Source organism: Podarcis pityusensis (genome assembly GCF_964106645.2).
Source record: "Podarcis pityusensis genome assembly, chromosome: 4".
Lineage (NCBI taxonomy): Eukaryota > Metazoa > Chordata > Lepidosauria > Squamata > Lacertidae > Podarcis > Podarcis pityusensis.
Genome location: NC_138027.1, coordinates 38,235,001 through 38,261,773, shown reverse-complemented (window position 1 = coordinate 38,261,773; position 26,773 = coordinate 38,235,001). Strand labels below are relative to the sequence as shown.

At 41.9% G+C, this 26,773-nt stretch overlaps 1 protein-coding gene and 1 long non-coding RNA gene across 11 annotated transcripts in view; one reads left to right on the top strand and one right to left on the bottom strand.

The window, feature by feature from the left end:
* Positions 1-26,773, bottom strand: part of PHLDB2 (pleckstrin homology like domain family B member 2) — a 73,301-nt gene that overhangs the window by 40,703 nt on the left and 5,825 nt on the right. For 8 of the 9 annotated variants that reach the window (XM_081002635.1, XM_081002638.1, XM_081002640.1 and 5 more), the window contains exons 2-3: positions 14,880-14,978; positions 9,237-10,573 (exon numbers count right to left, since the gene is read on the bottom strand). In XM_081002635.1, the coding sequence (XP_080858761.1) occupies positions 9,237-10,573; positions 14,880-14,925 (1,383 nt within the window). In that variant the 5' untranslated portion in view covers positions 14,926-14,978. Of the gene's footprint in view, positions 1-9,236; positions 10,574-14,879; positions 14,979-16,897; positions 17,002-26,773 lie in introns of all 9 variants that reach the window. The other variant, XM_081002636.1, reaches the window with a different exon arrangement.
* Positions 1,325-26,751, top strand: LOC308475646. 2 transcript variants are annotated; one of them, XR_013985335.1, is made up of 3 exons: positions 1,325-1,764; positions 10,194-10,268; positions 26,223-26,751. It is a non-coding gene; the product is annotated as an uncharacterized lncRNA (long non-coding RNA). The 2 variants fall into 2 exon arrangements; XR_013985336.1 differs by lacking the exon at positions 26,223-26,751 and adding an exon at positions 19,618-19,815.

Below are 26,773 nucleotides of genomic sequence, written 5' to 3'. Positions count from 1 at the left end.
CATACTTTATAAATTTAAGCAAGCAACATGCAAAGGTCATGCAAGGCATAAACTTTTAGTAAATTATGATCACTCACAGAAAACAATGGACTTCAGAAGGGCAAATCTTCTAAATAAACATTTGTGGTAATGCAAACATTAGGATCTAAGCAGACTATGAAGGATTACGACTACATCAACATCAGTGATTGCTGAATCTCCTCTTGAGAAACGCTGCAAACCACACTTCATGCTTGCATTTCAACATATGAGTACTCTGTACTTGTGCAGTTCATGTGACTGCAAGGCTGAGGGTTTGGCCGAATTACACCACTAAAGGCTTGAGAAAGCTGTCACCAACACATAGCTTTACATACCTCCAGGTACAGTATAAAGTCAAGTTTTAAAGGATGGTTCTTCAGGATGCAAGTTAAACATGTTACAGTAGCCTTAACCTTGCATTCAAAAGCACTGTACATGACAACTAGGGCAACTAGAGTCTCAGCTGCCAGCTACCTAATTTTCAGCATTCAGAAGTGCTCCTTTAACCTTAACCTTATTCCGAGTACTCAACTTCAATCTGTCTGCAAACTGAACATAAGAATAGACACAAAAAATAAGATCTAGTCCAAGCCTATGATTGTAAGGCCTGCTGAGTCCAAGGGAGCTTACTCCCAAGTAAATGTGCACAGGATTGCAATGTTACAGCACAATCTGATGCATGTCTATATAGGAACAAGTCTCATAGAATTTATTCCAGGATAAGTGTGTCTGCACCCCCTAGGTGATTTGCAAGCGGGTCGTATACAGATAGTTTTAAAAATAAATAAGAATGCTTAACAATGTTATAGAAAGGACTCATTCCTCCTCCCCCTTTTTTTAAATCTTGGGGGAAAGGCAAGCAGAGTTTGTGAAATCAAGATTTTCTGCATATCCATGAAAAACATGCAAGTATATGAAAAAAGAGCCCAATGCTATCCCAAAAAAGATAAGATTATGAGAAAATTCTGTACTTGCTTCTGAATTCTACCTTCTAGTCATGGAGAAAATATCAGTATAGTTGAGCTAGCGTAGCTAGTCAAATGCATTCTTGAATTATCTTGTAACCTGACTTCCCCTCTTCTCCTCTCTCAAGACAGTAAAATGAAAAGACAAAATGACAACAAAATCCTTGCACCTCAAAACTCCTTTGTTCCCTCCATGCATTTTCTCCACAAGCCTCCAGCTCCCTCTTCATTTGCTTAGCCCGTATTTTCTCTCTTCCTCTTAAACCCGTATTCTTTGAGTAGCCAACCCATTTCTGAAAGCATCGTCTAACTGCTGGCCAGGAACATTTATCCATCCCTTGATGCTGCAACAGGCTACTGTGCTGGCACTTTTGCTACACCTTCACGGCAACGGTTGGGATAAACAAAACTCCACCCCCACACAGAGCGACAGGATGTGTCTGTACTGGCGTCTCTCCTCACCCACTCTTTGGAAGACAGGGCATATCAAATGGAAGGCTGCGTGGCTGCCGTTCACCTTAGCCTTTCTCAAATGCAACGGGCTGAGTTTTGCTCTCAACCCAGAACTGACAAGACAGTCTAGAATGCACCAAACTTTAGGGTGAACGGGTGTTTTTTATATTTAAAAAATGCAGGAAAAAATCTCGAGGATATCACAATTTTAAGAACTGATTCTCAACCACTGAGAATGCAGAGAAAATCTTTCTGAATGCAACTGCTGATACTTGAAACATACAACTCAAGATGTGGATTTTAAATCTGGAAAAGCTGAAAACAGGTAGGTTCAGCGAGAAACTACAAGCCCCTAAATGCCTATATTTGCAAGAAAGAACGCCTCTATGCCTAAATAACAAGCATAGCTTCCTTTCGCTATAGAGGTAATAGGAGACTATGTTGCGTTGCTTCATTTCTATTTTGACTTGCACAACGTGGTATGAGAAAGCTTATGCACAGGAAGTTCTGTCGGCTGCTATTCTGTGCTGTCTGTTCACATCATCCTATTGGCTGCCAGCTAGTCGTGGTTTCATTGCACCTGCATTCTGTTCATGCCATAAATTTAATTTCTTTTTGCAACTCAGGAAAACAGAGAGGCAACCGGGAGACTCACAGGCATTAACAGTGCACACGTAGTTTCTTTTTATTACCACAGCATATTTCACAAAATATGACACTCATCGCATTATAAGACAACTGCCTATTCTATGGAGATTCAAAGGGCACAATCCACCATGAAATTAGGTAGAGCAGAAAAAACACAATGAGATTATTAGAGAGGGTGGTATTCAACTAAGCATAACTCACTGTAGGCCCATTAAAATGAATGAACATGACTAAATGAGGTTCATTAATTTCAACAGATCTAAGCTGAGTAAAATGCAGTTGAATACCACCTAAGATGTTAAAGTATCTCAGTAGGTTCCAAGTACTTCCCATTAGACTGTGAAAAACGCACACTATTTTCTGTGATTGAGCTACCTTCAGGTGAGGAAAGGGGTTCTGGTCCTATGCTTTGACACTATTAGTCCATGGCTGGCCACAGAAGATGCTCTTGGTTCTTGGTCCTTGGTTCTAGCAACTCCTCTGCCTCATAGTTCAACAATAGGGTCACAACCACCTTTTCACACAAAAGAAATCTGTGGTGAAATCTATGGTTCTGCTAAGGTGGAACAGAGTGCAAAGCAGACGTGCATATCTCCAGCCCTTACAAGTTCCACCTGTTTCATTTGTACTGCTGTCTCTTACGTTCTAGGGTGTTACATAGATTCAATATGTTATTGCAAATGTAAATTGGAGCTTCCCTACCTCCTGAGTTTTCTAGTCTACAGGTAAGAGCTGTGAACTAGGAATCTTTGTGTCAAATCTCACCTCAGGCATGAACTCACTTGCTGTCTTTAAGGTGTCACTACTTCTCAACCACAACCCGCAATAGGGATTATGGGGATATTAAGATCAACCAGGCTTTTGGCACATTCATAATTCAGCATTTCAATATATGGATTTAATTTAAGAGGAATAATCATAATCATAACAACAACAATAATAATAATAATGTATACCCCCCCATCAAGCTGGGTTTCCCCAGCCACTCTGGGCAGCTTCCAACAGAATATGAATAATAAAAATAATAAAAATAAAACATCAGTCATTAAAAACTTCCCTAAACAGGGTTGCCTTCAGGACTGTCTTCTAAATGTCTGATAGCTGTTTATTTCCTCAACATCTGATGGGAGGGCGTTCCACAGGGCGGGCGCCACTAGCGAGAAGGCCCTCTGCCTGATTCCCTGTAGCTTTACTTCTTGCAGTGAGGGAACTGCCAGAAGGCCCTCGATGTTGGACCTCAGTGACTGGGCAGAATGATGGGGGTGAAGACACTCCTTCAGGTAGACTGGGCCAAGGCCGTTTAGGTAATGTGTCATTGTTTTGCCTATTATATTTCACCACTATCACCCCAAAGGTAGCAAATCCCACATCTGCTATGTGAAATGACAATAAGATTTTAATTTATAAATTGTTATTATTATTATTATACACACACTAGCAGCACAACCAATGGCCTCTGAGACCATCCTGAATAGCACAATAATAAGAGTAATGTGATCAGTGTCTCCTTGAGAAGCACTGGCTTTGATCTATGAAGACTTCAGTGGCTCAGCGCCCTAAGGAAACTCTCTTCCCATATGACCCTTAGGTCATCAGCAGAGGCCCTCTTCAGAGTACCCTCTCTGGCAGTAAGGTGGCAACAAGAGAACCTTTTCAATTGTAGGTCCCTGACTATGGAGTGCTCTCCCCAGAAAAAACCACCAGGTGGCAGCATTACTTCCTTTTTTAGTGCCAGGACTAGGGAGCTTCCTAACCAGCTTTTCAACTGAGCATTCATGTTAACGTGTTCATACAAAAGTTACTGAGCATTCATCCCGATATGTTCATGCAAAGGTATCTGGGAGGCACTGGGAGACAACAGCTGTTATCCTGCACTTTCCGGTGCAATTTTCTGTCACTTTTCTTATTGGACCTTTTGCAAGCAGGAAAAGTGATAAACTGCACTAGAAAGAGCAAAATAAGAACCCCATTTTGCATGAAGAAACAGCCTCTCCAGCAGCCAAGACTCTTCTCTACTCCCAGGGATTGGATTTTAATTTTTTCTCTGGCTGCTTGGTGGTGGTTGCTTTAACAGTGATCCTTCTGATGTTTTTGGGGAATGAGGCTTTTTACCTGTTTGTGTGTGACCACTTACATCCTGGTGTGTGCGAATTCCTATATTTCCCCCTTTTTTATCTTGTTGCAAGTAGCCCTGAGATCTTTGTGATACAAGGAGATGAGCAAACGTTACTATTCTCTTTGCTTCGCTTCAAGGGTCTAATCAAGATGTAGCACAGATCGGAACATACTCCTTATATAAAATGAATTAATTAACTCTATATTTTCCAACTCTATGATTCTGTGACAGGGTGGTGATTGAATCTTTTTCAGCCCTAAGGTCACACTGACGGCCACATGCCTCTCTGTGGGCTACATGAACTAGCACATGTACATACACAGCACACTCACGAAACATGCAGGAACACAGCACCCCTTCATTCACACATGCAGATGCATACACACATAATCAGCATTTCCAACCCTTTCCACTCCAATGCTTGGGGAGCGTGGCTTTTACTCTCCACAGAAAGCTACGTGTAACGTGAAATGAACATGTCCACACATCCTCCACTCCGGCCCTGAGGTACAGGTGAAATACTGACTCTTTACTGTTAAAGAGCAGGCAGAGGGCTTTATCTCTCCTCCCAGTGCTGCGGTGCTGAGCACTGAGATCCTTCTGGCTGCTCTTGAGTTAGAGGATTTATATCAGGCATAGGCAAACTCTGACCATCCAGATGTTTTGGAACTACAATTCCCATCATCCCTAGCTAACAGGACCAGTGGTCAGGGATGATGGGAATTGTAGTATCAAAGCATCTGGAGGGCCAGAGTTTGCCTATGCCTGATTTATGTTCTGATCTTAGTGCTGTAGTGGATTTCATCTCCAGATCTCCAGGATCCGGATTGCTCTCTAAACATCAGACAGAGAACTTCATGTCCTGATCACTTGGACTGGAATGTATATATTAAATTTGTATTAAATTTTCTGTTTTACAATTTTGAATACTCATCTAAACATCCTTAAAATACCAATGACTTCCCTTCTTCTCTTTCCATAGTTCATTTTGCATACCATAAATCCCTGCATATTTAACATAAACTAAACCATTCCATATTCCATTGTTACATCTATCGAAACTTATTTGCGCTCTTGAATTTATCTTAATGCTGCCAATGTATTCAAGTGTACACAATTTCGCCCCATATATTCAATAAACATTTTCCAATCTTCTCTAAACATATGTTCTTGTTCTCTTATTCTATATGTTAAGTCTGCAATCCGCGCATATTCTATCAACTTAAGTTGCCACTCTTCTTTGGTTGGGACATGCTCGTTTTCCATTTTAGGGCTAACAAAACCCGGGCCGCAGTAGTGGCATACATAAATAACCTTTGTTGCTATTTTAATCACTGAGATGGGATGCAAAACAACTGAAACCAACCCTATGTGTGCTTTTGCGTATCTATTACAGAATTTTTTATTAAGTAGCACCATCTAGAGGCAAAACTGTGCACGTCCTTAAACTGCAGACTGGTTTTACTCAATTTGGACACCAGAGGCAGAGCTGTCCATTTCTTCTCAGCAGTCCATTCCCTAACTTCAACATGTCAGGAGCCTGAGGCATGAAAGCAAGACAGAATAATAGAACCAGACAATTGTAGAGTTGAAAGGCACCATGAGGCTCATCTAGTCTAACTTCCCTGCAATGCGGGAATCTTTTTGCCTGACGTGGGGTTCCAACCCATGCCGTGATTTTCAGAGTCTCTTGCTTGACCAGCTGAGCTATCCCATGGTCCAATGCTTGAACACAGAGAAGCAAAGGCTAACCAACTGGGCCAAATCATTTGGCCACGTGTCGCTGAAAGATCCCAGAAGATTCAGCACTGCCTCTTGTCAGACACGCAGAAGAACCCTGTTACTAAAAATATGCTAACTTGCTAAAGGGGTCAGTACCACGATCAAGCATGATATTGACTACTGTTCCTGAATTGATGTGCCAACAAGGAACTAGGCATGCTATGGAAATGGAAGGAGCTTCGGCTTTTATGAGTTAAATCTATGTTTTATCTCTGCTTGGTAAACAAAGGATCTATGCACAATTCCAGAAGCTGGAATTCTCCCTGCTTGCTAGTCATTTATCTGCCTCATTGGAAGTGGAACTCACAGGGGCCTAGTACTGTATTGGGGGTAAGTTAGATCAGGAATATAGAGCAGGAGAAAGAGTCAAACAATTCTTCCTCTGGTGCTGTAAAAGTAAAGGTACCCCTGACCGTTAGGTCCAGTCGTGGCCGACTCTGGGGTTGCGGCGCTCATCTCGCTCTATAGGCCGAGGGAGCCGGCGTACAGCTTCCGGGTCATGTGGCCAGCATGACTAAGCCACTTCTGCCGAACCAGAGCAGCACACGGAAATGCTGTTTACCTTCCCGCCAGAGCGGTACCTATTTATCTACTTGCACTTTGATGTGCTTTCGAACTGCTAGGCGGGCAGGAGCTGGGACCAAACAACGGGAGCTCACCCCGTCACAGGGATTTGAACCGCCAACTTTCTGATTGGCAAGCCCTAGGTTCTGTGGTTTAGACCACAGCGCCACCCAGAAAGCCAGCAACCCCACACTGTCACTATCAAATAAACAGCCCTGAATTATATCCAGACGTTGGACATTTTATGTTCTTGCAGAGAAATCTTATACATACCAACTCAGAAGTATTTCCCATTTGCTTCAATGGGGCTTACTCCCACATAAATTGGACCTAAGATTGTAGCCTCAAAGTGAGACACTAATATTGCATATTATTTCATTGTTTTCCCTGAATCCTCCATGGCATACTTACAAGGTTCCTGGAAATGTAACAATGTAACATCCCTACTTGTGCATTTGAATGAGTTCTCAAGAAAACAGAATAAATTATTGTGATCTGAGAATAATTAATGCTGAACACTTTTTTTTTTTTAAGTAAGGAGGAGAAGATGCTAAAACTAGCTTCTTATTTATCCACTGGAAATGGATCTAGATTGTTCTTTGCTTGATTCTCCACACACAGGGCAGAAACACAGAGCGAGTCTGGCGTCACAGCTTGCCCTGTAACTAAGCACAACACCAAGAGGTTCCTTTGAAGGATAGTACAATTAAAGCTGCAGAACAGCTGACCTTTTGAAAAAAGCATTAAGCCAAGGATGGAAGGGGTCTGCCCAACAAATACACGCTTCCTTCCAGAGCTGTTATTGTTGGTTCTTAACGCCCTTCAAAGGTTTGAACACAAAGTCCTCAATCCCAGCCCTCTGAGTGGCCAACTTGAAAGACAATTACCCTTCTAGAATGCTAAAAATGGAAAACTAAATTAAGTGGGAGGAAATTCCTTCATATGTAAACACCGAGGCTCTTTCCACATGTCACAAACCAGCAGGCCTACATCCTATTACAGGATGAAAGCTGTTAAAAGGGAGAAGAAAGTGCTGCTGTAAGGGAAACAACAGCCAAACAGAATCAGAAACAAATATTTTGTCATTTTATCTTTATGATAAGTACTATTCCTCAAGCTTTCACAAGGGTACAATTACTGATTCCTCCAAATCTCTCATTAAGAGATTTCTCTTTTTAGCTCTGTATACCCACATCAGCAATGAATATCCTCTATCGTGTGGGGCCACAGGGCACCTAGTATGACTCTCTAATGTCCCACTAGGCCTCTGAAACATGTTTCTCTGCACATTCCATCCTTCAAGCAGAACGCACTAGGAACAGGAACCACCAGAATACTTGCTGACTGTTGCAAACCAATGACAAGAGGCTTAGAGCCAGTGCAGAATGCACACACATTGTTAGATTTCTCATCACTTACGGGCTTGATGACTTACAGCTGCACTGTTATTTGAGGTATTCTGTTTTCTATGGAATGGCTCGTTCACACATTCAAGTCACCACTTGATACTTACTGCAAGTCGTGCAGTGATTTACATGCATGTGTGAACTCTCCCTGGAAAAAAAGCGCTTTGAAGGTTAGTCCTGCGCTATCTCACCATTTTTAAAAACTGCCTGGCACAAGCTATGATGCCCCCAAATGGAAATATGCTCCGACTGAACAATCTATTTATTTATTTTCTTGCAATTACCAGTACATTCAGCCTTTCTTCTGATATAGAACCTGAGGCAGCATACATTTGGTTCCCAGGTGGCCACCCACCCAGACCTGTTTAGCTTCAGCAGGTAAAAGGTAAAGGACCCCCAGACGGTTAAGCCCAGTCAAAGGCGACTATGGGGTTGCGGCGCTCATCTCACTTTCATGCGTTTGTCCACAGACAGCTTTCCAGGTCATGTGGCCAGCAGGACTAAACCGCTTCTGGCACAACAGAACACCTTGATGTAAGCCAGAGCACAAGGAAATGCCGTTTACCTTTCCGCCACAGTGGTACCTATTTATCTACTTGCACTGGTGTGTTTTTGAACTGCTAGGTTGGCAGGAGCTGGGACAGAGCAACAGGAGCTCACCCCATCATGAGGATTTGAACCGTTGACCTTCTGATCAACAAGCCCAAGAGGCTCAGTGGTTTAGACCACAGTGCCACCCACAAGGTGGTGCCATCACATGCCTTCAGACCATACTCTGGTCTGCATGCTGTCACAAAATTTTCCAGTTTGCTCCCTTCAACAAAATGCACACAAGAATGCCTCCAAACAGCTTAGGCTGGAGACATGAGTTACTTACCCAGCCACCACAAAACAATGACATCAACTTTTTTTCTTTAAGTGCTGTATCCTTGCAGCCTATAATTTGTGGCTTTTAAGTATATGGTCATTTTGGCAGAACATGCAGGATGAATGGCTGAAATTCCTATCAATTTCCTACATCATACATATGATTTCATTAGACCGCCCAGATTTCAAGGCAGGACACTACATGGCCAATTGACTTCAGAGGTTGACAGAATAAACACTGTCTCACCCATGTACAAGGTCAGACACCCAAATCTGAAAACACAACAGCAGTGTGTGAGCGCCTGCACACACACACACACACACACACACACACACACACCTTAATAATTTTAACTTGGGCAAAGGCTTGGAAGCAGAACATCTTGTTAAAAATTAACCAGAAAGTATCATTACCAGTCGTTCCATCTCCTGTTCTTTCAGCCTTTCTTCCCTCTGCCTCCTGTGGTAATCCATGAGGTCATCCCTTCCGGAAACAGAACTAATGCTATTCTTTCGCTCCCGGATGGAAGGGGTCTGCCTGAGGCTTTCCAGCTCCATTTCCTCAAACTCCATGGAACTGCTGGAAACTTTCCTTCTGATAGGGAACACTCTCTCGGGATCCGCAGGGGTGAAAGAATTGATTGGGCTGGTCCCAGAGAGTCCAACTCTGTCAAAGTCGTCGGGCCCATACGGGGAAGAAGAAGCCAGGAGCATTTTTCGAGCTATGCGGGGGCTGGCAGGAACACTGAGAGTTGAATTCACATAGGAATTGGTTTCAGATGCAAAGTTCGTATGCGGCAAAACCCCTGAGGTGTAGGAAGAAAAGTTAAGGTAATTGTCAGCATCCAGTATACTCTGAGGTAGAAGATCTTTTTCCACAATCTTTTTTCTTTTGGTGTTCCCAAGGGAGCTCCTTGGGGGTAAACTTAGCGGCACCAGCTGGCTTTCTGACGATTTGTAAAGCCTGGGTAAAGAACGGCTATAAACTCCCATATGGCTCAGGGAACCTCCAGAATACTTCCTGGTTCTAGACCCCAACATGTCCACGGTTGGGTCCTTCTGTTTAGCTGGTCTGGTCTGAAGTGAAAGGAGATCTTGAATATTCATCCTCCTGCCTTGCTTTGGGCTGGAGGGCATACTAGCGGCTCCTGAGCATCCGAGTGGCGAAAGAATTATCTCATTCCCTGAGCTTCCATTCCACATGGCAAGAAGAGACGCAGCGTTTTTCCGCCCATCTAGCACTCCTGGGAAGTAGACGTTATCGTAAGATTTATTCTTCTGACTATACTTTGAGTAGGGAAACTTATCCAGATGTCCAAACTGTTTCTCATTTTCTCTGGCAATGTAAATATCAAAGTCTCTCTTCCCTAGGCTGTACCCACTTAAGGATGGAGACGTGCCTGAAATGGAGCCCAGATGTTTCCCAGAGATGTTCTTTTCTGAAAGGTAAGAGCTCTCACAAGCCAATGGCTTGCTTCCTTGGAGCTTGGAAGCAGACGACATACTCTTAACACTAGACGCAGGGCTGGATTTGGGGGGCAGTGGCTGTGAGAGTGTTAAGTAAGAACCGGCACAATCACCGTTTGCCTTGAACCTCAGACTCGGCGAATTTTTTTTCTGGTTAAGCCTGTCCATTATATCCTGGAGATCATTTTCAAGGGAATTCATCACTCCCTCCTTCCCTAAATTGGGATTTTGTAATTCCACCTGGTTTTGCACGTGACCATACTCTTCCATCATTTTACTGGCATCTGAAAGAGGGAGGAAGAGAAGGAAAAGAAAAAAGTTTCAGCAAGTGAATTATTTGGCATTAAACCTGCAATCAGATTACAATTCATGTGCAGAAACTCACATCGCATGAAATCCATAACGCCTTTCTAGTAAATATGGTCATATAATCCAATAAGGATTGTTACTTTCAGGGAATGTGTCCAAAATACTTTATAAAAATTCGGGGAGGTTTCAAATAACCATCTTGTAAGAAAAATCAAGGTGGAGAAGAGGGTTATCTCAATGTAGTGGAAGCAATAACTACACCAGACTTGCCCAGCACGTGTTTCTACCAAATCAGCAATGTACAATGACCCACCAGGGACACAATAACCTATTTTAGCTGCCTGCCTGGCAAAATGGGGTACAAGGGCTGGATGGTTAAAGATCTGACTGGCTACTGTATATGGGTGGTAAGTTTCATTAGGCTTTGCTGGGTCACAGGTACCATTGGCCTGTCTAAATCTTCCAGATTACCCAGAATTTCTTTGGTGATCAGACCACATTATTAAATTTATTACATTCATATTCCACTTTTCCTCCAAAAAGCAAAAGGGAGTGTGCATGGGCTCTCCCGGCTTCCATTTTTTCCTCACAACAACCCTGAAATGTAGGTTAGATTGAGAAAAAGTGACTGGTTCGAGCTTCCTGGCCAAGGTGGGATCTGAACCCTTGTCTTCCAGGTTCTAATCCAACACTCTAATCACTTTATACCCTCCCCTAATGAGGTCTCTCATCTTGCCGAGATAGCGGAATTATATAGGATTACTCGCAAAGATCACAGTAGCATGATTCACAATCTATGCTGTTCCTTTTCCAAAGCTCTCTGGATTCAGCTGGCAAACTGACTTTGAACAAAAACTCATGTTTTATAATATGAATACAGTTCCAATCAAAATACTATCATGGAGAAGTATTTTATTTTGCCCCTGCCTGCCAAGAAGCACAATCCAACCTGAAGTCTCAAAGTTTCTCATACTTAATGGGATGTCATTTCTAATAAACGGTACAACAGGAACTATGTAGTGCAATCCTGCCTTTATCAGGGATGGCAGCAGCTAGTTCTCAAAAAACACAGAATTAGTTATGCCTGAGAAGGGTTAGAATCCCAGAAAATTCTAGGAGACACATTAGGCTAAGACTAAGATCCTAAGTACATTTACCTGGGCAGGAGTCTCATGTCTAGAATCCTGATGGAAGCCATGAGATTAATTTTAAAATATAGGGCTCTTTCCAGCTAAATCCACACAGGGATTGAATTCCCCTCCCTCTCTTCCCCCATCACACCACCCCCAAATCTGCTTGGATGTATGTGTGGAAAAACCCACAGCAAATTTGATGGACATACATCTTTATTTTAAATGTGCTGTGTGAGGAGGCAACAGGCTTAGATTAGGTGCTATGCGCATTTCAGATGCATCTAGGACTGCCTCAAAGTACTGCAGGGACAAATATGCATACAGTGGTACCTTGGTTCTCAAATGCCTTGGTACGCAAACAACTTGGAACCCAAACACTGCAAACCGGAAGTAAGTGTTCCGATTTGTGAACATTTTTCGGAAGCCAAACATGCTCCATTTTGAGTGCCACACTTCCATTTTGAGTACCAGACTTCTGTTTTGAGTGTTAAGCTGAGGTCTGTCTGTTTTTGCTATTTATTTTGAGTTTTGCGGCTCTTTTTTGTTTGTTTTTGTGACTGTGTGGAACCCAGTTCAGCTACTGATCAATTGATTGTGCGTCTGCAGTACATTGTTTATTGTTTCCATTTTATGAATCAACGGTCTTGTTAGATAGTAAAATTCATGTTAGATTGATATTTTAGGGGTTGTTTTTAAAAGTCTGGAATGGATTAATCCACTTTGCATTACTTTCTATGGGAAAGTGTGCCTTGGTTTTGGAACGCTTTGGTTTTGGAATGGACTTCCTGAACGGTTAAAGTTTGAGAACCAAGGTACCACTGTATACGATTTTACATATTTTGAAAATATATTTTAAAATTCCTATTCCCCAGGTGTCTGTCTCCATCAATAGCAAAAGCAGACAGGTTCCTTGGTATATGAAGTTTCTGTATAAACAGAGCTGAAGCTTATTACTTTTTTTTAACCTAATAAACCCCCTAAAACTAATCACCAGTTCGGTTTGTATAAAATTGCTTTGTTTCTCTTTATTTCTGTTTTCCAACTATGAAGGAACCTGTTTGTTTTGCCTAAGCATGGCCTGTAATCTTAGATGGAAGGACCCAGGTTTTCAAGTTAACAAAACACACAGCATTTCCCCCTGAAAGTTATTGACAACACAGTTTAGATTTATCAGTGGTGATGCAAAAGACTATCCATCTGTGAAAGGGAGTCAAAGCACATGGAAAAATTTATTCATTGGCAAGTATCTTCCATTACTCCACCCAACATGCACAAGAACAATTTGATTCAACTGCTGGCGTTATTATGTGCAGCTTCACATACCAGCCACCTAAGGACTGGAGCCTGGATGTTTAATATCCCAGCAATCCACAACCAGATGCCCATTGCCTAAGAAAGTTTCTGCTACTTCCCTTCTTGACCAACCACAGACTTAACTTTGACAAACATGCCAGCAAACCCATAAAGATCTGGAAAATTGCCCTGAAATGGAAAACTCTCCCCCTTAACCTCAAATGTGGTAGATGGTAAAATATATGTTCAGAAAAGCACATCATTTGTTCCGGAGCTGAACTAAGGTAGCCAAAGCAGGTTTGTGGGACTGAGATTTGGTTCCAGCTAAATGCTATGGATTTTTCAAGACGATTTAGGAACACAGAAAGTTAATGCAATATTTCCTGTTAATAAGTGCACATTTCTCCTTACCACACTGATCACAGATCTACCGTATTTTTCGCTCTAAAAGACGCACCAGACCATAAGTTTTTGGAGGAGGAAAACAAGAAAAAAAATATTCTGAATCTCAGAAGCCAGAACAACAAGAGGGATCGCCGCGCAGCGAAAGCAGTGATCCCTCTTGCTGTTCTGGCTTCTGGGATAGCTGCACAGCCTGCATTCACTCCATAAGACGCACACACATTTCCCCTTACTTTTTAGAAGGGAAAAAGTGAGTCTTATAGAGCAAAAAATACGGTACATTTATTTTTAAATTTAGACTCCATTTAAGCTGTTTCAGATATGGAGTTCCCTGCTTAAGTATGACTTCTGAGATGGTTTTATTGGCACTTCCAATGTAGCACAGATAAAACAGTTTGTTTTCATAGGTGCAAGAAGAACCTTTTCCAGCTGAAGGTCAGCCAGAGTTGAAATTGATTAGCTTTCATTACAGAGTGCCTGTCTCATCTGTATAGGCTGGATTTGCTAGTTAAAGCTATACGGATACATTGTCTTTTTCCTACTTGTCCGGTTTCTTAAAATAGGTAGCTAATTGGGAGACTCAGCATTATTGAACAGAAAGACTAACCAAATGAAGCTTGTTTTCCTGTAGCAGACCACAGTTGCATACGTGAAGTTGCAATACTAAACATATCTACTGAGGAATAAGCCCCACAGAGCATACAGGACTCACTTTTGAAAAAGCATGTGCAGGTTTATTTTGTGAATTACTGAAGTAACCAGAAGAAGAAGAAGAAGAAGAAGAAGAAGAAGAAGAAGAAGAAGAAGAAGAAGAAGAAGAATTTATTATTTCTACCCCACCCATCTGGCTGGTTTCCCCCAGCCCCTCTGGGCGGCTTGCAAGAGAATATTAAAACATCAAACATTAAAAACTTCCCTAAACAGGGATGCCTTCAGATGTCTTCTAAAAGTCAGATAGTTGTTTATTTCCTTGATGGGAGGGTGTTCCACAGGCCACCACCGAGAAGGCCTTCTGCCTGGTTCCCTGTAACCTCACTTCTCGCAGGGAGGGAACCACCAGAAGGTTCTTGGAGCTGGACCTCAGTGTCTAGGCTGAATTATGGGGGTGGAGAAAGAATTGTACAGCAGAGTTGGGCATCAACATTTAAACAGTACCAGAACCATTAAATGTTATGACCGAGGTGGGGAACATTTTCCTCACAGAAGCATATGCCAGTGGCAGGTGAGTCTGAAGCCAAAACTGAGCTTGGCTAGAGCCTGAAGTGTACATCAATTCATTTCCACTCACACAAAAGCACATCTCACTCATCCTCCCATTCTCTCTCTTTCTCTCTGACTCTCACATTCAAAAAACATGGGTACACACACTGCCAAAAAAGAATCCATTCACTGTAGCGCTTCCTCCCCTGTGTTAAGTAAACATCCCTCTAAATATAAATGACACAACTCATACCTGTCCCAAGATTCTGGTAAGTGAGATTATTTCTTTCTGACATCATATCATTTGCCAGAAGGAGCAGACGGTCAGGCTGAGCCCTGTAAATATTGACACCTGTAAATAAAACAAAGAGTGTTACTTTAATAAACCAATCATCGTAATGGCCACAAATGCTTTGAAAACATAAACTGATTTACTTGTTGAAGCATTATACCTGCCATTTGAAACTAAGCAGATCTGCAGCACAACTGATAAGCGTAAAATCCAAAAACAAATTACAAATAAAAAATCTGAATAAGACAGAACCAGAAGCTGGGAGTGGGCTGGGGGCAGAACAGAAAGAAAGAGGCCCCAAAGCAACAGTCAAATCAAGAAAAAGATTAGCTCTGTGGGGTCAAAGGATAAACACACGCCCTGGATAGACATTTCACTGATATGTGTCAAAGATTTTAACATTCAAACAATGTCCTCCAAAGTTCCCCATTCTCTCCAATCTGCATTCGGAGGACACATATGTGTCACCAGTCACATTCATGATGATAGAAAGAGTCAATCCACATAGTCATTCCTCTTGCATATGCTGTTTGGTCCCTTTCAGTGACATAAATGGAGGGGCTCTGACCTGGGGCTCTTAGAAGCTGTCAGCATGTGACAGTGACCACACCCAAGCTGGTGCCAAACCAACTGCTGTGCTTTCCTTTGGACCACATCAGTGAGTCCGAGAGGAGGGGGTCCTGTCATTTGGGCAGCCCAGGACTTCCATACACAGGTCTGTGCATCCAGGGAGGTCACTTTGGTGCTGCTAACATAGCAGTTTGACTTCACCCCCAGAAGCACCCTGCATTGTCTCTAGAGACAGATGGATGCCAACAATGCTTTCTACTCAGTTATACCAGGGGTGGGGAACCTCAGGCCAAAAGCAGCCCTCCAAGGTCTTTCTCTCTCACACACCCTTGAAATTCTTCTCAGGCCACATTCCTACCTCCAGACCAGAACTAGCTCTGTTTTCCACTGAATTGTTTTTGTCTGGTAGAAATGTGTCCTTGAACTATGATAATACTTGCCTGGATGAAGGCTAGAGAGGGGTGTGCAACCTCTTTTTTCAAAAAAAACGAAAAACAAAACTTCCTTGGAGATTTTTAAGCAGAGGTTGGATGGTCAACTGTCATGGATGCTTTAGTTGAGATTCCTGGACTAGATGACTTTTGGATCCCTTCCAACTCTAAGAGTCTATGACCCTATGTTTTGCAGAAACTAGGCAACTGTAGAAAGGTAAAAGTTGTTTGCACTGCTCTGCTCCCTTTTTCCTCTGGCCCTCCTACCCTTGGCATGTGGACCTCGGGTGACTGAAGAAGAGTTTGGATTTGATATCCCGCTTTATCACTACCCTAAGGAGTCTCAAAGTGGCTAACATTCTCCTTTCCCTTCCTCCACCACAACAAAGACTGTGAGGTGAGTGAGGCTGAGAGACTTCAGAGAAGTGTGACTAGCCCAAGGTCACCCAGCAGCTGCATGTGGAGGAGCGGAGACGCGAACCCGGTTCACCAGATTACGAGTCCACTGCTCTTAACCACTACACCATACTGGCTCCAAAAGGGAATGTGGTTCTCAGACACAACTCATGTAGCTACTGCCTAAGCATGTTTTCCACCAAAGATCATTAAGTGATCTCTTTTTTAACATATATTTATTCACGTTTAGTCTGCCCCATCCAAAAGGCACACAGGAGATAAGTTCTTTAAAACTGACACAAATAAGGTAATTTGTACTTCATCATTAAGCAGAAGAGTGGGAAGAAAATATTTAATAAAATCAGAAAAGATCATAATGAGGAAGAGCTTGTTTATTTTCTTCACTGCGTTTCGCTGGCATACCACACACAGGCAAGCTATTTGAGGACATGCATAAAAAATATTTTGATCTCGGCAAGCAGCCTTGTATGCAGGTTCTTAAGACATGGATGTTTGAAGAACATTCAAGAAAGATCAAAGGTGCCGCACAAATATTATTGGTATAAGAAAATGGGAACGAACTTTAATTCCAACGGCTCTGCCTTCACAAACAATCTTCCATCAAAATGAAGCCATGAGCCAAGTTGTCGAAAACACAGTGGGAGAATGATTCACTATTGAAGCGTCTAAGGAAATAATACCAAAAGAAAATAAAATAAAGATTTTTTTTTAATCCAAGCTTACAGTTTCTATTGCCTTCTATGAGCAAAAATAAATAAAAAAAATATTTTAACCCACAAGCAAACAGTAAAGGGTTTAGAAACAAGCTAAAATAAAGCTGGTAAACAGCAAGTAACTTTCTGGATAAACCCTGAAGGTTTAACATTTGTTTTTGCTTTTCAAATATATACCTTGGATCCCAAATGCCCTGGAACTCGGACATTTTGGCTCCTGAATGCCACAAACTCGGAAATGATTGTTCAGTTTGTAAACGTTATTTTGGAAGCCGAACGTCTGATGGGGCTTCCGCAGCTTCCGATTGGCTGCAGCCAATCAGAAGTGGCGCTTTGGTTTCCGAACGTTTTGGAAGTCGAACGGACTTCTGGAACTGATTCCGTTTGACTTCCAAGGTACGACTGTATTATGCTTGCTATAGAGAGCTGATAGGTGAGAAAAATCTGGTAGAAGGTTAATACGGTGATATCTTGGGTTACATACACTTCAGGTTACAGACGCTTCAGGTTACAGACTCCGCTAACCCAGAAATAGTGCTTCAGGTTAAGAACTTTGCTTCAGGATGAGAACAGAAATTGTGCTCCGGCGGCACGGCAGCAGCAGGAGGCCCCATTAGTTAAAGTGGTGCTTCAGGTTAAGAACAGTTTCAGGTTAAGAACATGCCTCCAGAACAAATTAAGATCTTAACCTGAGGTACTACTGTATAGGGAAGTGCCATAACTCAAGATCCCAGATTCATCAGTTTCCTTGTCTGAAACCCTGAATAGCTGCTACAAGTCAGGGTAGACAATGGATTGAGCTGCATGGACTGAAGGCCTAGCTCTCTATAAGGTAATATCAAGTTCTTGTGCTCTTATTTAGGAATCTCAAAATGTGGCATGCAAAAATAGGGAGTTTAGGGTCAGACAAGTAAGGCAATGAGGCCCAATGGAACTGTTTCCAGTATGAAAGCTTCAGTGGAACACTCTCCACCCGCTAAAAAAAGGGGGGTGATCACTGAGCACTAGAAATGAATGGACCCATTAAAGTCCAGTGTGCCTCTTCCTGCTTCTGTGCAGATTTCTAATGGCATATGCTTAAAATACGTAGGGAAACACAAAAGCAAAATTTGTTTTTTAAAAATAAAATAAATATACATAAGGTGGCCAAAGGCCTGCAGTGGTGCCCCCCCCTCTCTCTACCTTTTTGAAAAGGTATTTCAAAATACCTTCAGCTAAGTTTTTCCTTAAGAGTTGACTCACTGAAATCAATGTATCTAACTTAGTCATGTTCATTAATTTCATTGTGTCTACACCGAATAATACTGAACACCACACAATGGCCAACTTGGGGAGTTTCTTCCACCTTCCACACTTCCACTTCCCCAGAGTGACAGGACTTGATAATGTGTCATTGCTCTTAGGCAGAAATGTCCCCCCATCACTCCTGTGGTCTTCAAGTATCCAAAGACAACTATATTATGTCCTCTCAATCTTCTCTTAGCCCACTAAACGTACCCAACTCTCTCAACCGTTCCTCATAAGGCTTAGTTTCCAAACCCTTGATCATCTTGGTCACCCTCTTCTGAACACATTCCAGCTTGTCAATAGATTTGTGGAACATTTTATTATCCTTTGTTTTGTTTTGTTTTAGCTCCTGCTGGTAACATTTTCTGTTTAAATCATTTCATGTGTTACTCTTGAAACATTTTATTATGAAAAAAAGAAGAAGAAATATTGCTGAAAACAGGCAAGATATCAAATGTTACTAATCCCACTGTTAAAATGCAGGTTAATATTTTGTATAGCATTTATTGTTGGATATTTCTCCAAATGGAGCCCTCTAAAAATCAAATGCAGAAAACACCACACAACGGTTTTATTATTTGTACTCTCTTGCCATTTTGTATCAATGTTTCCTCTGACTGACAAGGTTCTCTCCACAAAATACTGTTTTTTAAAAATATATTTTTAAAAATCACTTCTGCACCAGTTTACCTCACAGCATTTGACAGCTTTCAACCCTAACATTTTCATCTGAGAGGGAAAAGGACAATCATCATTATATTTGGACAAGTATGCTAACATGCTGAGTAAACCAAAATCATTCCAATCACATAATAAATTAACTGTTCATGAGATCCAAAAAAAAAAAAAAAAAAAGAAGACTTAATCTGTCCTGTCTAAAAATCGGAAGGTAAATGTACAATGTAGAAAATCTGTGAAGTAGTTTAGCCTCACTAAGAATTTGTCTGAAAGAAAAAGCAGCCTCTTAGGGCACATTTCGAACTCCGGACAAGTGGCAGCAGGACTTAGCAGCCCATCAACTCACACAGGTCAGGGGCAGGCAAACTGATGCACCATTCCAGAGCAGGCTCAGAAACCGAACCCAGGCCTATGCAGTCATGTGATCCTGGACCAACACAGTCTCTCTCTGCCTGGGAATGCCCTCTGTCAGGGCCACCACCAGCAGCTGTTTCATGAATGCCAAGGACTGCCCTGGATTAATGTTAACTCCTTTATTTTGTGAAACTGATTATACAGCAGCCCTAGCAAAATGCACTAATGCAGACCTTACTTGTGCTTCAGTCCTAGTTTGACTTCCCATGCTGTGCTGTATAAGAAACTGCCTGTCTGTTCAGGACCACATTTCACCACATCTGTGAGATGCCACCCACGACACTTCTACCTGTGGCAGCAATGCAGAATAGGGAGCTCCGCACAAACAAAGAGTCACAGGCAGACGCCAATGGGAGTGTAAAGCCAGGTCTGGATTGCAGTATCAGATCAACACTAGATTTAACCTTAATTTAAAATCTCATTAAATGTTTGTTGTTGTTGTTTAGTTGTTTAGTGTTTAGTCGTGTCCAGCTCTTCGTGACCCCATGGACCAGAGCATGCCGGGCACTCCTGTCTTCCACTGCCTCCCGCAATTTGGTCAAACTCATGTTCGTAGCTTCAAGAACACTGCCCAACCATCTCTGTCGTCCCCTTCTCCTTGTGCCCTCCATCTTTCCCAACATCAGGGTCTTTTCCAGGGAGTCTTCTCATGAGGAGGCTAAAGTACTGGAGCCTCAACTTCAGGATCTGTCCTTCCAATGAGCACTTAGAGCTGATTTCCTTAAGAATGAATAGGTTTGATCTTCTTGTAGTCCATGGGACTCTCAAGAGTCTCCTCCAGCACCATAATTCAAGGTTTAGCTATGCTAAATTAACGGTTTAGCTACGCTTAAAATATTTTAAACAAGTTAAATCCATATTTTCTCTCCTCAGCTTCCCCACTCTTCACACCTGTGAGTACAGTAACAACACTCTGAGAACAAAACTAACATAACTCGACCCATTTCCTTCGTGCACTGAAAGGAAAGGAATTGTTGGGAAAGAAAGGGTTTCGTTACAAATACTTCGCAGAATGAGAGAAAGATAACATCGATCAATCAAAATTAAAACTTTAAAATTCACATTATTACTAGTATCATAGGATCAGAGGTTCAGTGTTGGGCAAGTGGAATTAGTTCTGTTTGTGAAAGGAGAATGCTCCCCATTACCTATTTCTGTTGAAGCACCCCCATAACATAATGTCATTCTGTTCAGAAGATTCCCCCAACCCTGTTTCATGTTTTCAGGGTACACAGAGAAATGCGTAGAGTCTGTTAACAGAGCCCTGTTAGGTCCATGGAAAGGAATTCAGGATCCAAGCCATTAAGTTGTACTCTTAATTCATATATATGTACTGAAAGTGATATGTAGCTGTGAAGTTATTTTCTTTCAAGAGTAGGAGATGCAGTCAAGAGGGAATGGACAACAATTTGGTTGGAGGAAGCAAGCAGCAACAAATCATGTTGAAGGGCCTTCTTTGCTTTTTCTTTTAGATCTTGGACTCAAAAATTACAACACAAAAAAAACCTTCCTCAATGAGAAACTAAACATTTCATGACAGGGATGGTAAAGTATGACCCTCCTGATGTTGTTGAACAGCTCCTCCCATCTCTGACTGTTGGCCATGCTGGCTGGGGCTGATGGGATTTAGAGTCCAACAACTTCTGCAGGACTGAAAGTTTTCCCTCCCTGCTTTATAAAACAGAACTTAAGGGAGATGAACTTCTCTGTGAAAATAACAGTTGTGTCAATGCAGGTCTATTTACTGCCCCTCCTTGAATCGTGGTGTATTTGATACCGTATTCTGCAAAACTTTTAGTTCATTAAACTTCTTTTTCTTAGGAACCTTAAAGGTAAAGGTACCCCTGCCCGTACGGGCCAGTCTTGCCAGACTCTAGGGTTGTGCGCTCATCTCACTCTATAGGCCGGGAGCCAGCGCTGTCCGCAGACACTTCCGGGTCACGTGGCCAGCGTGACAAGCTGCATCTGGTGAGCCAGCACAGCACACGGAACGCCGCTTACCTTCCCGCTGGTAAGCGGTCCCTATTTATCTACTTGCACCCGGAGGTGCTTTCGAACTGCTAGGTTGGCAGACGCTGGGACCGAACGACGGGAGCGCACCCCGGATTCGAACCGCCGACCATGCGATCGGCAAGTCCTAGGCGCTGAGGTTTTACCCACAGCACCACCCACGTCCCTAAGGAACCTTATCTTCACTTAATAAGCAAAATGCGGCATATTCACATCCGAACAGCAGAAAGCCAAGTTTTATACCTTAGAAGCAAAGAACATAATAAATGCAACTGTGATGCCAGAAAGAGCTGACGATGATAGAAAGGCCAAAAATTCCCCATATGGCACACATCTGAACATTTCACAAGTCTAATTGCAATATGCATTTCTGCCTCCCAAAATGAATTTTATGATCACAGAAACGTCACGCAAGGTTTTCACATATTTACCATCAAAATCAAATCATGCAATCAGAATGATAACGCAGAACAAAGGTCCCGTTTCTAAAGTTGTGGGGTAAGGTGAGAGTCCCAAATTTGCAACTACAAAATCTGTAATCTGATTCAGGACTACCGATTTGTGGCATCTGTTCTACAGATCACTTACTAAGAGGCTGTGTTTTGACACATTCGACAGCTACTAAGTTCTGAAATCCTGAACTAAGAGAGAATTTGGCAGTGAGAGAGTTTATCCAGCAATATGTATTTCAGCAAAAGAAGAAGAAGAAGAAGAAGAAGAAAAACCTTGGTGATCCAGATGTTTCAGATTAACCCTTCCCCCAGAGAAGTACACTTACAACATTGTCAGAGCCATTTAAAAAGTCAAAGCAATGCATCAAATCTGTGTGGATCCTGTTTTATGCATTTCTCTCATGGCCAAACAATTTATTATTAAAACACTGAATTTTTTTTCTTAATTGTCCCAATCCCGTTATTCTTTTCAAAACCATTCCAGGTGAAAATAAAGCTGTTTGAGACACACAAACATCTGAAAGCTACTATTACCATTTAAGGTCTTATTCTACTTTGGAAGATGGAGGGCAGATCCTGTGGCTGAAGGGACTTTCTGAGGGAGTCTGAGGAACTGAGGCAAACAGCAGCCACATCACAGATTTAAAATGAACAAATTGCAGGGTCCAGATGGCACCCACCCAACAGCTCTTAAAGAACTTAAATATGTGATTGCTGCTCTTTTTAAAAAAGAAACAAAAACAATTCCTGACCCCCTGTAACTGGTCCCTAAGAGTGGTTTCTTTATCTGAGCACCAGGAAGTGTTCAATGTAACACCAATTTTAAATAAGGGATTCAGGGAGGATATGGGAAATTATCTTAATGTTAATGTTAATGTTAATGTTAACTTAATCTTAACTTAATGTATGTTCTAGGAACACTGGTAGGAAAGCACATAGAAGAAGAAATATTGAGAGCCAGCGTGGTGTAGTGGTTAAGAGCGGTAGTCTTATAATCTGGGGAACCGGGTTCGCGTCTCCGCTCCTCCACATGCAGCTGCTGGGTGACCTTGGGCCAGTCACACTTCTCTGAAGTCTCTCAGCCCCACTCACCTCACAGAGTGTTTGTTGTGGGGGAGGAAGGGAAAGGAGAATGTTAGCCGCTTTGAGACTCCTTACTCCAAACTCTTCTTCTTCTTCTATGAAGAGCCAGCATGGCCTCCAAAAATTTGTCATTTCTAACTAACCTCTTGGAGTTAGCTTTTTCAGTAAGCATGTGGATGAAGTTATCTGGACTTTCAAAAAGCTTTTGGTACAGTACGACACCAAAGACTGCTAGAGCAGTCATGATATAAGGAGGCAGAAGAAGAAATGAACTGTTCTCACAATGGAAATATTAACAAAAAACCAAAAACCAGAGTCCCCCCAGAATCAGGACTGGGATCTGTGCTTTTTAACTTGTTCATAAAATGACCTGGAGTCAGAAGTAAGCTGGCCAAGTTTGTGATTATACCACATTATTTGAGGTGGTTAAAGGAGGGTTGGGTCATGGGGAGTTTCCGAAGGATGTATCCAAACTGCATTAAGGTGTATGAAAATGGCAAACTCAATGAAAGAAGTGTCAAGTAATACACATTGGGGTAAAAATTTCTAATTTCACATACAGTGGTACCTCTACTTACGAACGTGATCTGTTTCGGGGTGCCATTCGCACCCCAAAAAGTCTATAAGTAGAGTGCTGCTATTGCGCATGCGCAAAGCGCGATAGAGTGCTTCTGCGCATGAGCAAAGCGTGCAGATCACTTCTATGCGAGCGGTGAACCCAGAAGTAAACACTTCCAGGTTTGCCATGTTCGTAACCTGAAAAGCCGCAATGTGAAGCAAATGTAACCCGAGGTATGGCTATATATGTTCTTGGGGCCTGAACTGGCAGTGGCTGACCACAAATGAGATTTTAGGGCCAACAATGGATAGTTTGATTAAAGTGTTGACCCACTGGGAAGCTGCTATGAAAATGGAGATTTCCATGTCATGGATCATTAGGAAAGGAATTGAAAATAAATAAAACTGCCATTGCCATAATGCCATTATACAAATATATGCTGTGAGAACACTTGGAATACTGCACCTCAAAGAGGGTATTGTAGAGATGGAAAAGGGGCAGGAAAGGGCATCCAAAATCATCAGCAGCACCATCACTTTTAATTTGAATACCGTCTTTCTATTTTTACAATACCTAAGGCAGTTTACAAGCTGAAGAAACAAAGAATGTACACCTTATAACAATCTAATCCAATAGAGAAATGTGATAATAAAACATAACTTTAAAATAAGCAACTTATATCAAATGAAGTAATATTCAACAATGAACAATGGCCTACAGCAACTCAGGCAGTGAGGTGAGGTGACATTAAAAAACCTGGAGCTTTTCAGTTTAGAGAAAAGGCAAGTAAGGGGGGGGGACATGTACAGCTATATATAATCAGGCATGGTGTAGAGAAGGTGGATAGAAAGACATTTCTCTTCTTCTCTCACTAGACTAGAAATTGGTATCATCCAATGAACCTGAATATTCATTGAGGTTGTATTTCGGTAACATCTGGGGTATATGTATTAATGAAGTAAGATGATATTGGTGTCTGTCAGACTGTTGCATGTTAAACTTTCTGGTAGGGGCTAGTGTCACAGAAGAGTTATAGAAAGAACCTGACATATAAACCACAATTTACCACTGGAAAGTACTGCCCTTGTAACACTACAAATGTGGGAAAAGACTGGCAGAGGAAGCTCTTATGACTTTTTCTTTTCCTCAGAGGAAATCATGTGGAACATTGCAAGAGCAGCATCTTTTAACAAACGGGTAGTATTACAGTAGTTTGCTAGATGATCTATACTTCTGGTGACCACATCTATTGAAAAAATATTTTTTTAAGGCTGTCTTCAGGATGTACATAGGTAGGATACACACGTACAGATGAGAAAAGTTTTGCTGGCTTGAAACAAAACCCAACCAATTCTACATTGAAAGGAAGGGTATCGTTGTTTGGTTTGGTTTACAGTCATCATCAGATAGCTCTGATGTTAAGTCTGTTTAGAAATCTACTATTAGTATTCTTGGGAGAAAAATCAGAAGTTCCACAGCTGAAGTTAGTGCTCACATTCTCCTTTTCAAGAAGCTCATACACCTGAAATGCAAAGTCCATACAGTCTGATTTATCATTGTTACGCTTACTTGCAAATAAGTTGTGCTGCATTTCATGCAGATCATTTGTGGAAGTAAGCCTCCCTCTATTTAATGGAAAGATTTGATTTGATTTTAATTAAGGTAGTTATAGGACATTTTCAATCCCAGGGCAGTTTATACAAGAGTAATATATAATCCCAGCTCCAATAAAATGTATCTCACTTGGATGAGTGTTTAAAATTGTAGCCTATATCCAACACTTTATTGAAGGGTATGGGTGTGATGAGATGAATTGATTTTTATTTTATTTTCAACAGAGAAACTGAGGGATACGATCTTCCTCAGCTTGGCGGCCACATTCCCTTCTAGGGCCAAATGCCAGCAGCAGGTGACAAATGCAGCTGAGCAACTGTTGCAGATTTTACCTTTGTACAGGAGACCGAGTTTCACACACCCCTCTCTGTTCTCCATTTAGAGAATCACAGTGTTTTTATCAGAATTCAAGAACACATTCCAACCAGGCAAAACCAGGACACAAAGCAGGACCAATAGGGGATGTGGCCTGGGGAGGATTCCAAGGGCCAGATAAGAGAGGCTTGGTGGCCCTGAGGCTCTCCACCCCTGCGTTAGTGGGCTTCCACCTACCAGCCACTGCTGAGCTGGAATTCATTTGCAGACCTGACACCTATCAAATAGGGAGTGAAGAGAGCCTGAGAGCAGATAGCTCCCTCCAGAAAGGAATTCTTCCTTATCCAGTGTTTATGTCAATGACTCATCTTGTTTTGAAGGTTCCTTACAAGTCGAGAAGGCTTCCTACTCATTTGCCATTTCCCCTTTTCGCATCACCTTGTTTGCATTTGACTGTCAATTGCAACAGGACACACCTATCGTTTGTATAACATCCTTCACCCACTGACTATCATCTGTCTAAATCTATGCATATATGTTTATGCTAACTAAGGACAATACTTCATACATATGAGTGTGTCGCAAAGCAAATGTGCTAGTCTTTCACCTTGCTGGTTTTGTAGGCAAAGCTGTAGATCTCATGGGTGCATGAAGATGAATGGGAGCTTCCAACAGAAATGAAACAAATGAATTCAAGATTGTATAAGCCAATCAACCTAGATTTTATATTCTCATTTTGTTCTTTTTCTCCTGGTTTTCAGATGGAATCCTTCCCAGCCTTACCAGGATATTCTGAAGAACCTGGCATCTTCTGCAAGCAAAGCCAATGCACTACCACTGAGCCACAGTGCTGGGACCTCATTTAAAAGGTTAATAATCTCGGAGGAGGGGAGGCTTAAAAACCATACACTCTGACCATATGGCAAGGAAATCATTTCATTTCGAGTGAAATTTAGAACAATGACCTTTCAGTCCAAGAAACCTCAAACCTCAATGAGTGGACCCTGTCCCCGTGCAATGAACATTACAAAGGTGTTGTTTTTGGCTTAAGGCAAACTAACTCTGGATGCTGGGAAGCAGACGGAACTGTATTAAAGCTGTCCAGAAGCATGATTAAGATCCCTGATCCCTGAAAGAACACATGAAGTACCAGAGAGTAGTATATATCACCATTCCTGTCACTGCAGGATCCTCAGAAAAGAGACAACCGGCACTCACATGCAGTTTTGTATTTACTTCACTGGCACAACAATGGAAATAAAACATACAGGAAGAATAAGAGCATAACAAAATGCATTTGGGGCTTTTAATT